The 15,862-nt window shown below is 38.9% G+C and overlaps 1 protein-coding gene across 1 annotated transcript in view; it reads left to right on the top strand.

Moving 5' to 3' along the window:
• Positions 1 to 6: 6 nt before the first annotated feature.
• Positions 7 to 15,862, top strand: part of RAB22A (RAB22A, member RAS oncogene family) — a 47,270-nt gene continuing 31,414 nt past the window's right edge. Inside the window, exons 1-2 of the mRNA XM_010841827.1 lie at positions 7 to 67; positions 1,062 to 1,141. Coding sequence (XP_010840129.1) covers positions 32 to 67; positions 1,062 to 1,141 — 116 coding nt within the window. The 5' untranslated portion in view covers positions 7 to 31. The remainder of the gene's footprint in view (positions 68 to 1,061; positions 1,142 to 15,862) is intronic.

The following is a 15,862-nucleotide window of genomic DNA, read 5'->3' on the forward strand; positions in this document are numbered from 1 at the left end:
GCGGCGGGCCCGCGCCCCTGGCTCCCAGGCCATGGCGCTGAGGGAGCTCAAAGTGTGTCTGCTGGGGGTGAGTGGCGGCGAGCCGACCGGGAGGGCCGCGGGAGGCCGGGCGGGCCGCAGACCAGGGCGTGCCCACGTCCCCTCCGCCCCTTGCCCCAGACTGGGTGCGGGACACCGCCTACCTGTCCGGAGCCTCGCTTCTGCCCCCTGGGCCATCCCGCCCACCTGGCCGCACCCTCCTGAAGGATTTTGCTGTCGGTAGGGTTCACCCTTGCCCCTCCCTGGTGCCCAGGGACTCTTCCTGCCCCCCAAAGGGTAAAGAGTCCTCCCTGCCCTTCCATTGCTTTGGGGTTAAGAGCAGTCTTAAATAGTTTTCCTAGGTACTAGTTAGGAGTTGGCCAAGGCTTGCAAAGTAAGACTAGTAACAGGTCTTTTGTTTTACAAGCAGCATTAGTCTGCTTTCCTGTCTGCTTGGTGTTTTTGAACTTGTGGAATATCCCTGATACTTAACGCAGATTTACCTTCCTGGGGTGGGAGTGGGACATTCAAATCAAAAAGCCCCCAAAACTGGTTTGAAGCTTCAGCTGCCTAACTTGTCAAGGCAACTTTGCGATTTCAGAGCATACTTTCTGAAGTTGATGCTCTCTTACCAGAGTTGCCGCTTTAAAGACTGAGAAAGATTTCAATAACTTAGTCTTACCCCTTCCCATATTGGGTGGGGCTGGGATGTATCAGGAATTACTCAGAAGTAGTTCAAGAGTTCATTCTTAACGTAGACTTGTTAGAGATCAATTGAGTTTGTCACTTTGCACACTACGCAGAAACTTGGGGTCTTTCAGAAGATCCTCACATCTTTTGTAAACTTAGATATCCTCTCCTACAATACATTTTGAAATCTTATCATTACTCCGCTGAATTTTTATGAAAACCTCCTTTGCGTTTCTTTAAAATTCACCTATCCAGGATGATTTTTCCAAAATCCTGAACTTGGGGCACAAGGCAGTTTTTGGTATGTGCCAGCAAGTAACTTTTTCTTCTTCACCTCTCTCGTTGTATTTCAGGATACAGGTGTGGGTAAATCAAGCATTGTGTGGCGGTTCGTGGAAGACAGTTTTGATCCGAACATCAACCCAACAATAGGGTAAGAGGTTATGTTTACTGAAAATGCATCTAAAGGTGTACTGAAAAGTCCTTTCAAACAAAGGTGTGTTACAAGGGTAGGCATCCCCATTCTAAAAGCTAGTGAATTTGGAGACAGTGATTACCATCATCTCGAGAAGAACTTGAAACAGTGGAGCAAGGATTGATGTGTTTTAGGAAAATCATCTTTTAACTTGTGAGGAGTGAGAACTTGAGAGTGAAAGTATGGAATTAAAGTTTTACTTATTAGAATATACATAGAGCCTTCAATCTGTGAATAGGAACAGCAGATTTCACCTTGAAATAAGGCAGAAGAAATAGATCTTAATGCTTTTTTCCTCTGGCATGTCAACTAAAAGATACTTTAGATGGCTTTAGCTCTTCCTGAAAAATAGTTTGAAGTCTGAACCCTTCTTACACATTTCAGCACTATGGCTGCACATTCCAGTAGCTGTGATGAATTAACAGAGTAATATCAAAATGTAAGCCTTTTGGAGGTACCTGGTTCATAGGAAAAGTGAAACTGACTGGCTATAGGTTTTTGACTCTAAATTTTTCAGGCTGTTTAAACTTCGTACTGTTAACACTTCCTCTGTAAGAAGTTGTGTTTTGTGTCTTTTAATACTCTTGTTAAGCTTATAAAACTAGGTAGCTGCTATGCAAAGCCTCACCCAATTGGTTGTTTCCACTTAAAGCAAAATTCTGTTCTGCCTAATGGGGACATAATTCACAGCGTGCACGTCCACATTTGAAGGCGTTAAGATGAAACCACCACTGACTCTCTGAAGGTCGAGTGACTTTGAATGTTCTTCAGGAAAGGACTGGGCGTGTCTGCAAGTTTGATGTGTGAACTCATCCTCCTCTAGGCCTGCCTGTCACTACCTGCGTGGGAAAGTGAAGGGACAGGAAGTGCCAGTAGGCCCTGCTGCTGCCTCAGGGAGCGACACTCCTCACACTAGTCAGCGCCTCAAGCCCCACCGCCAGCTTGGTTAGAGGTGCCGCCTCGCCAGGGAAGAGGGGGGCTGACAAGGAGGTCTGTGGCCCTGTCCTGGGCGGCCAGGCCTCCCTGTTTGGCCGCGCACCCAGTCCCTAAGCCCAGCTGTCTTCCCCATTTAGTCTGGGTGAATGTCTCACAGAAAGAGCGATTTGAGGCTTTCCCGTCATCTCCTCCACCCTCCCGTTTCTCTATCCTTGGCACATGTGTTCCTCCTTCACAATCAGCCCCACAGATGCCTGAGCTCGGGAGCAACCCCCGACTCCTTCCCCAGCCCTGCTCCCCTTAGACAGGGCCATTCCCCAGGCCTGCTGGGCAAACTGGGGGCTCTGGAACAAGAGCTTACTGCTTCTTCAGCCTTCTGCCAACCATCCCACCCCCCTGCTCTGCTGAAATCACCTTCCCTCAGGACCTGCTTCCGTCTCACTGACAAAGCCAAGGGCTGTTTCCTTTCATTATTGCTCATCCAGTGCCGGCTGTATGCCAGATGCTAGCCTGGGTGCTGGTGATTCGGAGCAGGGCTCAGCAGACCATGGCCTTTTGGTCCACCTCTCAATTCAAAGATAAAGCCTTACCGAAACACAGCATACCTGTTCATTTATATGTGGTCTCCACTGCTTTCCGGCTCAAGGGCAGAGTTGTATAGCTGTGACTGAGACCCCATGGCCCACAAAGCCCAGAGTATTATTTAGAGCTTTTCAGGAAAAGTTGAAAAGCCCCTCCTGCCCTCAGGTACCTTCCAAGACGGAGAGAGACATACTGTGTAACCAAAGCACAGAAAATGAGTTCTTTGGCCATTTTCTGTGCTCCGAAGGAGGAATGTGGAGGCCTGGTGAGAGCATATAGCCAGGGCCTGACCCTGGCCCAGGGCTCTGCCAGTTCCCAAGGTACCTCACGGTGAAAATATGAGGCACTTAGAAGCCCTGACATCTCAATATTGATAAATGAGTAGATTATATTTCAGAAGATAGTCTAGAGACAAAAGTTTTTGCAGAGTGAAAGGGAGCTATTGGCGATGTTTAGGGCAGTGAGTCGCATGGGGGACAGGGCGTGTTGAACGGGTGGCCCAGAGGCTGGACAGGCTGCGGGCCCAGGCCACGGGTGTTCTTTCTCTCCCTGTGTCTTTGCATGCTCTTCAGTCTTCTGCCTGCCCCTCCTCTGCTGAGTTCACACCCATAGGTCTTCCTCATGCATCCTGCCTGACTCCTCTGTGCCTTTCCCAAACATTGGAGCTCTGCATATCTGTGACTAAGCTCAGGAGCTCCCTATCAGAGGCCTGGCCCTCTGCTCCTCTTTCCATGGACCTTGTGGTAGAGAAAAGGACCAACGTGTCCTCAGGTACTCAAGCCAGAATCCTGGGCATCCATTCCAGATCCCCCTCCTACTGTCCCTTCTCCCTGAAGCCAACATGAGTCACTTGCTTCTGTCCAGGACTCCTGAATATCCTTTCATCCCTGCTGCTTTGTTGACTTCTAGACCTTCATCTTCCCTGGTGGTGGTCCAGACATGGACACTGCCACCTGCCAGCTGGTTAACTCTGAATCTGTTTCCCCATCAGCAAAATCGTAGTAATAACTGGCACCAACTCCATATGAGATACTCCTTTTCAAATGTTCAGCTAAGTGCCAGGGACACTGGGGCTCAATACATGATAGTGTTTTTAAAATATTTAGATCTTATTAAAACCTTTCAAAATTACTTTTACCAAAGCAATGTGTGTGTGGTTTTTTTCTGTAATAGCTAAGTATTTTTTCTTAATAGTTAAGTATTAACAGTTCCCTGGTCCACTCTGACTCACTCCCTAGAGGTATCTACTTTTGTGATGGTTTTAGCTGTTTTTTTCTGATCTGTCCTCCAGATTTTTTCGTTAACACGCATGTACTGCTAATTCTTGATCCCTTCTCTTCTCCCCCACCCCATCCCCCAATTTGAGGCATTATCTAGTGCTTGTTTTCTTGGGAGATGGGAACTTAGTAATCCCGCTTCTCTTACCTCTCCCTGCTTCATTTGCCCTCCTCCTCTGTGTTTCCATTAAAGCTCTACCACTGAGCGGCAATGTAGCGTTTAGACTGCAAGGTCTCCAGCCAGTCTAGCTGCCTTCACATCCCAGGTCTAACACGTAGTTGCTCTGTGGCCTTGAGCAAAGTATTTAACCTCTTTGTGACTAAATTTGCACATTTGGGATAATTAGTTGCCTCTAATTACAGAGTTGTGAAAATCAAGTTAAAATATGTAAAAATTACTTAGAATGGTACTTTCATATGGTAAGCATATGTTATTTCTTAACAACTGATATTTTTTGATAAACTTCTAACACTATAGTTTTTTTAAACTGTATTTAAATGGAATTGGTAGATATTGTTTTGTATCTGCTTATTCGATTCATACTTTGTGAGGTTCATCTATGTCATTTCATGTAATGATGGTTTATTCTTTTTCATCTCTGTACAGTAAGTATCCCATTGGATAAATACACCACAGTTTATTCTACTGTTGGAATTGTGGTTGTTTCTAGTCAGGGTTTGGGAATTGGCAGGGAAATTCCTGGCTCAGAAGGAATATGTATCTTAACTCTAGTAGATGTCTTCTGAAGTATTGTGTCAGTTAATGTTCCTGCCAGCAGTGTTTGGGAGTTCTGGTTGCTTCATATCCCCTACAACATTAGATGTCATCAGTCTCAAATTTTAGCTGTGTTGGAGGATTGGTGGTACTGCCTTATTCTGGTTTTAATTCCTGTTTCCCATATGACTACAGCTACTGAACACATTTTCATATCTTTATTGGTCATCTGGATACGTTGCCTGTTTGAGAATCTTGTTCATTTTTCTATTGAGTTGTTAGTCATATTCTCATTGACTTACAGGTGTGATGTATGTATTCTGGATATTATAGATTCTGTAGTCATTTGTTGCATCTGACTATTGCAGATACTTTCTCGCACTCTGTGACTATCCTTTTCACTCTCTGAATCTTTTAATGAAGGGTTGTTACTTTTAATATATCCATTTGATCAGTCTTTCAATGAAAGATATTATGTTAGTGCTTTTTATGTCCTTTTAATAAACTTTGATTTACCAAAGTCATGAAAATACACTCCTGTTATCCTATAGAAATTTTGTTTTGCTTCTCAGATTTAGATTTAATTTTTACCTAGAATTAATTTCTGTATGAGAAGTAAAATTAAGTTGTGGGGGATTGTCTTTTTTTTTTAATTCCAGCAAAGATTTACATCTCATTTTTTTTTTAAGATTATCCATAATTCACTGTTGTGTACTGAGAGCTGTGATTGTCAAAAATTGATCATCTGTATTTATAGTGCACTTTTTATGGATTTTTTTTATTGTATCCCATTGATCTGTGTTTTAGTTTTTTTATAATTTTATTTGTTTATTTGTTTTCATTTCTGACTGTGCTGGATCTTCGTTGCCGCCTGGGCATTTCTCTAGTTCCAGCAGGCAAGGACGACTATTCCAGTTGCGATGCACAGGCTCTCGTTGCAGTGGCTTCTATTGTTGTGGAGCACAGGCTCTGGGGTGTGCGGGCTTCAGTAGTTGCAGAACCTGGGCTCATGAGTTGCAGTTCCCTGGCTGTAGAGCACAGGCTCAGTAGCTGTGGTACACGGGCTTAGTTGCTGGGCGGCATGTGGGCGCTTCCCTGACCAGGGATTGAACTCTTATCTCCTGCATTGGCTCTCAGAGTCTTAGCTGCTGAGCCACCAGGTAAGACCCGATCTGTGTTTTTAATTGACTCACTAAAGTATAGTTTACATACAATAAAATGCACCCATTTTTAGTGAACATTTTGATGAATTCTGACAAATTGGGGAAGGAAATGGCAACCCACTCCAGTATTTTTGCCTGGAGAATCCCATGGACAGAGGAGCCTGGCTGGCTACAGTCCATGGGGTCACAGAGTTGGACACGACTGAAGCAACTTAGCACGCAGCACACGTGTACTTGTATGTACACATCCGTGAGCTCATCACTACAGTCCAGATGTAGAACGCTTCCATCACTCCAGCCTGTCCCCTTTTGCCCCAACCTGTATTTATCCCAATCCCTACCACAGGCTCCAGGCAACCACTGATAAGCTTTCTGTCTCTACAGATTATATGGAATTTAAAGTTTCAGTTGTTTGTTCTTCACGTGCAAACATAAAGTTGACCTTGTGTCATGTGACTTGGCTAAATTCAATTAGTTCAGACATCTTTCTAATAGATTCCTTGAGATTTTCTTAGGTGTACCATCATGTCATCTGTAACAGGCAGTTTTCTTTCCTTCTTTCCAATCTACATGCCTTTTATTTCTTTTACTTGGCCTGTCACGTGAGCTAAGACCTCCAGTACTTAAGATAAGTGGTAACAGTCAAAATCCTTCCCTCATTCCTAGTCTTGCTGCTGGTAAGTCGCTCCTGTAGTGTCCGACTCTGTGCAACCCCATAGACGGCAGCCTACCAGGCTCCCCCGTCCCTGGGATTCTCCAGGCAAGAACACTGGAGTGGGTTGCCATTTCCTTCTCCAATGCATGAAAGTGAAAAGTGAAAATGAAGTCGCTCAGTCGTGTCCTACTCTTCGCAACCCCATGGACTGCACCCACCAGGCTCCTCCGTCCATGGGATTTTCCACTTCCAGTACTGGAGTGGGGTGCCATTGCCTTCTCCATCCTAGTCTTGAGGGGAAAGTATTTGGTCGTTTCCATTAAGCTGGATGTCTAGGCTCTTAGGTTTTTTTTATAGGTGCCCACTATCAGGTTGAGAATATTCTCTTCTATCCCTAAATACATGAGAATTTTTTTTTTATCAAGGATTGTGTGAATTTTGCCAGGTGGGTTTTTTATTTTTTGAACTGTTCTTAACACTATCATTTTCAGTCTTAAAATAGTGAATTATAACAATCAATACTAAAATAACAAAGTGCTGTTTCATTCCTCAGATAAATTTCACTTGGTTATTATGTATTTTTTTAATACACTACTGAATTGGATTTACTAACATTTTTGCTAAAAGTTTTTGCCTCCATGTTCATGACCGATATTGATCTGTAGTTTTCTGTAATAATACCTTTCTCTAGTTTTGGTATCAGGACCTCATAAAATAAGTTGGGAAGTATTTTTTCATCTTCTGTTTTTTGGAAGATTCCGTGTAAAATTGGTATTATTTCTTCCTTAAAGGTTTGGTTTAATTCACGAGTGAAGCCATCTGAGCAAGGAGTTGTGTCAGCAAAATTTAGCTACCATTTCAGTTCCTTTAATAGTTATACGCCTATTCATTTCTTCCTGAGTAAGCTTTGGTATGAATACTTTGTGTATTGCAAAGAATTTGTCCATTGTTTTGGTCTTTTAATTTATTGGCATAAAGTTGTTCATAATATTCCTCTACTATCATTTTAATGTCATTAGAATCTGTCTAGCTATTTTAATGGTCTTCTCAAAGAACCAGTTTTTTATTTTATTAATGTTTCACTGTTTTTCCCCACTTTTCTTTTTCATTGATTTTTGCTTTTATCTTCATTTTTTTCCTTCCTTTTATTTGGACTTAATTTCTTCCTTTTTAGTTTTTTAAAGTGAAAGTTTAGAATATTGACTTTTAAGGCTTTTTTACATGTATGCAATTAGAACTATAAATTTGTAAGTACTGGTTTGGGTGAAATACCAGAGATTTTGATGATTGTATTTTCATTTTCATTTAGTTCAAAGTATTTCTTTCCCTTGTGAGTTATTAGTTGTTTGGAAGTATGTTTTCTAACTTCCAATTATCTGGGGATTTTCCACAAATTTTCAACTACTATGATTTGTGGTTTAAATCCATTGGATCAGAGGATATAACTCATTGAATATTTCAGACCTTTTTACATTTAATGCTTATTTTATGGCCTAGCATGTGGTCTTCATGAATGTTCCATGTTTAGCAGAAAAGAATATGTTCTGCTGCTGTAAATGTGTTCTATAAATGTTAAACAATCAGCTTGACTAATAGCACTGTTCCTTTCTTCTGTATACTTAACTGATTTTTTCCCCCTCATTTGCAGTGAAAAGAGTGTTTGAAATCCAACCCTGATTGAAGACTTGTCTAGTTCTGTTTTTAGTTTAATCAATTTTGGTTGATATGTTTTGAAGCTCTTACTATTGAACATATCTATTAATACATTTTATTGTTTTTATTCTTGATAGCGTGACCCTTTTGCTACCATGAAATGTCCCTCTTTTTCCCTGGTAACAGTCCTGATTCTGAATTTTTCTCGCTCTTATATGAATACATGCTCTTCAGCTCCATGTTGATTAGTGTTTGCATATCTTTTCCCATCCACTTACATTTAACCTATTTCTATCTTTATATCTAAAGTGAGTTTTTGCAGACAGACAGCATTATGGGTCTCGTGTTTTAATTGGAGTAGTTGCACCAGCTGTCTAATACAGTTGTAGGTAGCTGCATGTGGCTATCTGAACTTAAGTTAAAATTTTAACTTGAGTTCCTTCGTCACACTAGCTACCATTCAAGTTCTCCTTGTAGAAGGCTCTGTTGTACAGGACTGGTTTAGACCATTTTTATTTTTTATAGCTATCAATATTGTTTGGCTTAAATCTACCGTCTTGCTGTATTTTTCTACTCACCCCTTATATTAATGGTTCCATTTTATCTCTGCTACTGGCTTTTTAGCTGTACCTATTCTGTTGTTTTAGTGGTTGTGCTTTGATTTACAATATACTTCTTTATCATTCTTTCTTCAAATAATAGACAGTTTTACATATAGTATAAGAACCTTACAGGAGTATGCTTTCATTTCTCCTTGCTTATCCGTAGTGTTATTATTGTCATATATTTTGCTTCTGCATCTTATAAAATCCATAGTACAGTTGTTTTTTTGTTTTTTGGGGTTTTTTTGCCTTAGTCAGTGATCTTTGAAAGAAACTAGTAGTCCTTTTTTTTTGGCCCTGTGCCAGTGTCACAGTTTAATTCCTCTATCTGTGTAATAAGTCTCTCTGTCCAGTGGCATGAGTACTTCTGTGTTATTCTTCAATAACTTCTTGGCTATTCTTGGCCTGTTACATTTCCATGTGAACATTAGCGTTCTCTTTTTTCATACCAAGACACTAATTCCTGTTGTGTTTTTGATTGACGTTTCATTGAATTTATAGATTGGTTTGGAGAGAAATGACATCTATATGATATTGCATCTCTAATATGTGAATATAGAAATGTATTTTTCCATTTGTTAGGCTTTTTTTTTATTTTTCCTGAGCATTTTTTCTGCTTTTCTGTTTAGTGGACTGGTACATCTTTCGTCAGATTTTATCCAGCTGGTTTGATGTTTCAATGTAGTTTTCTGCTGTTCTTGTGCTAAATGGTATTGCTTTGAAATCTTTATTTCTAATCCTTAAACTTGTTGTATCTTTTATTGAGTTGAGTAGGATCTCTAGTTCAGTTTTGAATAGAAATGATCATGCTGGATATTCTAATCTTAGCAGGAAAGCTTTCGCTATTATGCCACTAAATATGTTTGCTGTAGGGTTTTTGTACACACACCTTAGCATATTACAGAGTGTCTTTTTTTATCATATGCTGGAGTTTTTTGTTTTTGTTTTTTTTAAGTGTGAAGTGTGGATGGAGATTTTTATTCGATTGCCTTGGTTGTATATTCTTTTATGCTATTAATGTGGTAAATTGTTGAATTTTCATGGAATAAATCCACTTACATTGTGATATATTATTCTTTTTGCATATCACTGGCTTTAGTTTACTCTTTTTTAGAACTTCCATGTATGTTTATGAGTAAGATTGTCATGAAGTATCCCTTTCTGTAATGTACATGTCAGGTTTGGTATGAAAGTTTTGCTTCCCAGATGAAACTATTAATAGTTGAGAAGCTCTTTTATGGAAGAGTTTGTAAAAAAAAAAAGGCTGCTATGACTTTTTTAAATGATTAGCAAAATGCATGTGGGCTTTGAGTTGTCCCTGTGTGATAGGGTTTAAGAAGTCAATTTCGTTCACAGTTGTAAGATTGTTCATTTTCAGGTTTTCCATTTCTTGCATTGATTTTGATAGATTGTGGTTTGTTTGTTTAAGGATTTTGATTATTTTCATATACTTCCCTCAATTTATTGGCAAAAAGATGTTAACACTTTATTCTGTTTACATTTTACACATACCCCTTTTACATTTCTGATACTGGTTTTGCCTTTGATGAACTCTGCAATCTTTCTTCTTTATTTCATTAATCCATCCATGCGCCTATTTTTTAGAGTTTCTGTCCTGTTCAACATGCTAATTTTTTCTAACTTCTTGAGATAGATAGTTATATAATTGATTTTCACTCCTTATTTTCAGTTGTATTCCTTATTTTAAAACTTTAGTCATGGCTTTTACCAGATCAGACTAGTTTTTATAAAATATAATTTCAATCATTCATTTCAGAATATTTTCAAGTTTCTATTATGATTTCATCTTTGATCCAAACATCATTTAGATGTGTTTGTTGAATTCCAAATATAGGGAAATTTTCTAGTTAATATTTTTAGTGATTACTGCGTAATTACATTGAAATTAGCGAACATATTTAAATCCTTTATTACTGATATAATTTGCAATTTGCCTGGCATATGTTGATTTTGGTAAGTGTTTCATATGTGTTTGAAAAGATGGCATACTTTATCTGTTTTGCAGCTGCATTAAGTACTTAACAAATCTAGAATCCTACATCTTACTACAATACAAACCTTCTGCCATCTGAACTGTCCTCTTTAGCTCTGGCAATGCACTTTGCCTTGAGGTCTAATTGTGGCTGTTAATATAACAGCAGTATTTCCTGTGGTCAGTATTTGCGTGGCGCATTTTGTCTCTTTTTGTTTTTTAACCTTTCTGTATCTTTTACTTAAGGTGGGTTTCTTGTAAGCAGCTTATGATTTGAATTTGATAATATTATATATATTCCATGTAACTACCCCTAATCAAGATCCAGACATTTCCATCATCTCAGAAGTTTGTTTCTGTGAGTCCCACTCCCCATAAGTGGCAACTGTGCTGACTTCAGTCACTGTGGATTAATTTGCCTGTTCTTGAATTTCATGTAAATGAAATAATACAGAAAGCACTCTTTGGTGTCCTATTTCTTCCCCATAAAACAATGTTTCAGAGATTCAGCCATATTGTTGTATATATCATAATCTTTTTTTTAATTGGTGACTGATACTCTTCTATGTGAACAGGTAACTGTTTGTTTACCCATTCTCCTGGTTATGGACGTCCAGGTTGTTTCCAGTTTGGGGCTATTATGAATAAAGATACTGTGATCATTCTTCTACAACTCTCTTTATAGTCATAGGTTTTCATTTCCTTTGGGTAAATAACTGGGAATAGAATTTCTAGTTCATAGGAAAGGTGCATTTATATAACTTAGTATGAATTTGCCAACTTGGTTGTATCATTTTACCCTCCCACCTGCAGTGTATAGAAGTCCAGTTGCCCTGCATCCGCACCAGTACTTGTCTTTTTAACTTCAGTTTTTCTGGTGGATATAAAGTGGTCTCTCATTGTACTTTAATCTGCATTTCCCAGATGACTAGTAATATTAAGCACCTTTGCATGTGTTTCTTTGTCATTCACTATGAAGTCACTACTCAAGTCTTTTGCCCATTTTTTCTTAGTTTTTGCCTTATTTCTTACAGACGTGTAAAAATTCTTTACATGTTACAAATAGAACTCTTGTCAGATATATTTATTGCGAATATTTTCTTGCATTCCATGGCTTGTCTTCATTTTCTTAATGATGTCTCCTAATGAGGAGTTTTAATTTTAACGAAGTCCATATTGTCAGTTGGTCTTCCTGGGTTCATGCTTTTTTTGGTCCTCTAAACAAGCACTGCTCGCCGTAAGTTCTCAAAGATGTTCTCCTGTTTCATCATAGTTTTAGCTTTACTTTCAGTTCTTTGATCCATCTCAGATTAATTTTTCTGTATTCTCTGAAGTAGAGGTAAGATTCATTATTTTCTGATGTAATTATCCAGTTGTCCCAGCATCATTTGTTGAAAGCCTTTCTATCCCCATTGAGTAGCCTTGGCATCTTAATAAATCATAATATTGAGTCTTCTGATCCATGAACATGGTGTCTTTCTCCATTTACTTAGGTCTCCTTTAGTTTGTCTCTGCATCATTTTGTATTCAATGCAGGAGTCTTAAAAAAAAATGTTCTTGTTGAAAAATCTTGCCTCAGTATTAATGTTTTTTAAACTACTGTAAATGGAATTGTAGTATTTTTATCTGCAGTTTTTTGTAGAAACACCATTGAATTTCACATGTTTACCTTGTATACTTTAATATTGTTAAATTCACTTTTTTCTGATAACTGTTTTGTAGAGTCCTTACAGTTTTTTACATCCATGATTATGTTGTCTGAGAATAAAGTCAGTTTGACTTCTTTTCCTTTTAATTTTTTCAATACCATGCTGCATTGTCTAGAACCTCCTACCATGTTCAGTAAAACTAGTGAGCAATATCCTTGCCTTTTCCCAGTCTTAGTGAGAAAGCGTTTGACATTATACCCTTAAGTATGATGTCCACTGTAGGGTGCTCATTGTTAAGATAAGAAAACTTTCTTCTTTTTCTGGTTTGCTGAAAGTTTGTTTGTTTGTTTTTAAATCAAGAATGGGTCTTGAATTTTGTCTTAATACTTTTCTGCATCTTTTTAGATGATATTATGGCTTCTTACCACCATTTTTCTGTGAATGTGGTGGATAACTGTGCTCATTATCAATTGCTAAGTAACTAATTATCCCAATACTTAGATTATCCCAATACTTAGCCACTTGAAACAACAAACTTTAATCCACATTTTCTGTGGATCAGGAATCAGAGTGGCTTATCTGGCATGGTTCTGACTCAGGGCCTTTTGTGGTGTTGCAGTCAAGATGTCCCAGTCAAATCAGAGCTTCAGTCATTTGAAAGCTTGGCCTGGGGTTCAGAATCTGCTTCCAAGATGGTGCACTCACATAGCTTGTTGGCTGGAGGCCTCAGTTTCTGAGATCTTCACCATGTGGGCCTCTCCAGTGGGCTGCATGAGTGTCTTCACAGCAGGGCAGCTAACTTTCCCCAGGCAAGTGACCCAGTAGAGAGCAAAGAAGAATCTGAGGTAGTTTTATGACCCCTTGGAAGGAAGTTACTAATAAGCCCATTCCAAACTCACAGGGTACGGAATTAAGCTCCAGTCTTGAAGGAGTATCAAAAGTAAAAAAATGAACATACTTTATTGTAACACCAGAATCCTATTAATTGAATTTAATTTACATTAATCATTATTACTGTATAATCATATCATGTGTAAACATTAGACAAATCCAGATTGAGAAACTGTTCTCAGAATGACAGGTGTATAATCCTCAAAAGTCTCAAAGTTTAAAAAGTCAAGGAAAGACTGAAAAGCGGACCCAGACTGAAGGAGACTCAAGAGTCATGACAACTAAATACAGCATGTGTTTTGAACCACAAAGGATATTATTAAAACAACTGATAAAACTCAAATGGGCTCTGAGGACTAGATGGTAGTAATGTGTTGGTGTTAATTTCACAGTTTTGATTATCTTATTCTGCTTATGTTTGTAGGAAAGATAATCTTGTTTGTAGGAAATGTCCACTAATGTTCAGAGGTAATGAGGCAACTTACTCTCAAATGGCTCAGGATAAGTAAATTCTGTATTTGTAACTTTTCTCTAAATTAGAGACTGTTTCAGTGTTTTTTAATGATGGCTATTTTACTGTAAATAAAGGCATTAAGAGACAACCAACTGTTATCTCTCTAGTGTCATTAAAAGACAACTGATTGCTTGGTATAAAAGAGTGTAACATTGAGCTGTTGATGCCCTCATGCTGGCTCCATGAGGCTGGGCCAACCCACCCCTTGGCCACATGTACCTCCCTGCTTGGCCCACCTAACAGTGACTCTGAGATTGAGTAATTATTCAGGGTAGGGGAAAAAAGGAAGTGCAAAACTCATTTCATTTTATTGACATACATATTACCTGTTTCCATGTCCTTTCATTCCTTTCTAGAGTTGACTTTTCATCTGATGTCATTTCCCTTCTGCCTAAAGAACTGTTTCAGCATTTCATGTTATTCTCAGGGCTACTGGTAACAGATCCCTCAGTTTTTGTTGCTCTGAAAAGATCTGTATTGCATCCTCACTTTTAAAGGATATTTTTGCTAGGTAAAGATTTCTGGAATTTTCCCCCTTTTTGTATTTTGTTTTGTACAGCATAATGATTTGATATTGGAAGGTATTGTGAAGTAGTAACATAATAACTTTAGTTAACATCCAGTCACCACACATTGTTAGAAATTTTTTTTTCCTTGGGATGAGAACATTCAAGGTTTACTCAGCAACTTCCAAATGTACAGTATGGTATTATTAGCTGTAGTCACCATGCTGTATATTACATGGGTGAAGTCAGTGAAGGTGTCAGACGTACCTACTTCCAGTTATACAATAAATAGGTCCTGGAGGTGTAATGTACAGGTTTTTTTCTTCTAGCATTTTGAAAATGGTATTCTGCTGTGTTATGGCCTCCATGGTTTGTGCTGAGTGGCTTGTCATCATCCTTAGCATTGTTCCTCTGTATGTAACACATCTTTTTATTACTTGGCTGCTTTAAGATCTCTATTTTTTTAAATTAATTTTTGGTGCAGTGTAGTTGATTTATAATGTTGTGTTATTTTCTGCTTTACAGCAAAGTGAATCAGTTATACCTATGCATAGATCCACTCTTTTAGGTTCTTTCCCCATGTAGGTCATAGGAGAGCACGGGACAGAGTCCTCTGTGCTCTCCAGAGGTCTTTGTATGCTCTGGGGTCTCACTGTCTTTTGTCTTCCCGCTGTTCACTGTTGTGTACTAGGTGCTTGTTATCCTCTGGGGTGACTGAGTTGCTTGGATCAGAAATACGATGGCTTGGGACATTTTCAACCATCATTTCTTTAAATATTTTGTCTACCCCATTCTCTTGCTCTGCCTGTAGGATGCCAGTTATCTGTGTGTTAAACTGTTCAGTATTATTCAAACAGGTGACTGAGGCCTAGGTTTTGTTTCACTCTGTTTCTCCATCTTTTTCTCTCTATTCTTAGGATCACATTATTTCTGTTGATCTGTCTTTAAGTTCAGTTGATCCTTCTACTGCCTTTAAGCACATCCTGTATATTTTTTTCACTTCAGATACTGTCTTTAATTCTAGAATCTTTATTTGGTGTTTTTTTTCATATTTTGTAAGCTTATCTGTTCACTCAATATGACTCCTTTTCTTTAAATCCTTTATAACAGCTTTTAAAGCATATGTCTACTAGTGCCAACATCTGGATCAGCTCATGATCTATTGGTGTTTACTCTTTTTTTTTTCTCTTGACCTTGGATCACATTTCTTTGCAATTGTAGTAGTTTTTCTTTAATTATTGTTGTATACTGACTGCTGCAAAAGATATGTTGTTGTGGGGATTTTATATTATCTTTTGCTAAGGAGTGCTAAGTATCCCCTTGAACTTGTTCAGGTTTGGTTTTACACTCTGTTAGGATGGTTCCATTGGAGTATTTAGCCTCATGGCATATCCTTATTCGGGGGGCACGGTCTTTACTTCTGAAATGTGGCCTAAGGATCAAAACTCCCAACTCTTCCTGTCCTGCAGTTGGCAGCCGCTGAAATCTCTGCTTGGCTTTTACAGTATTCCACTCTTGCTGTCCTTGCAGCCCACCCCCCCCC

The sequence above is a fragment of the Bison bison genome, unplaced genomic scaffold, assembly GCF_000754665.1.
Source record: "Bison bison bison isolate TAMUID 2011002044 unplaced genomic scaffold, Bison_UMD1.0 scf7180017864167, whole genome shotgun sequence".
NCBI classification, from domain to species: Eukaryota; Metazoa; Chordata; class Mammalia; order Artiodactyla; family Bovidae; genus Bison; species Bison bison.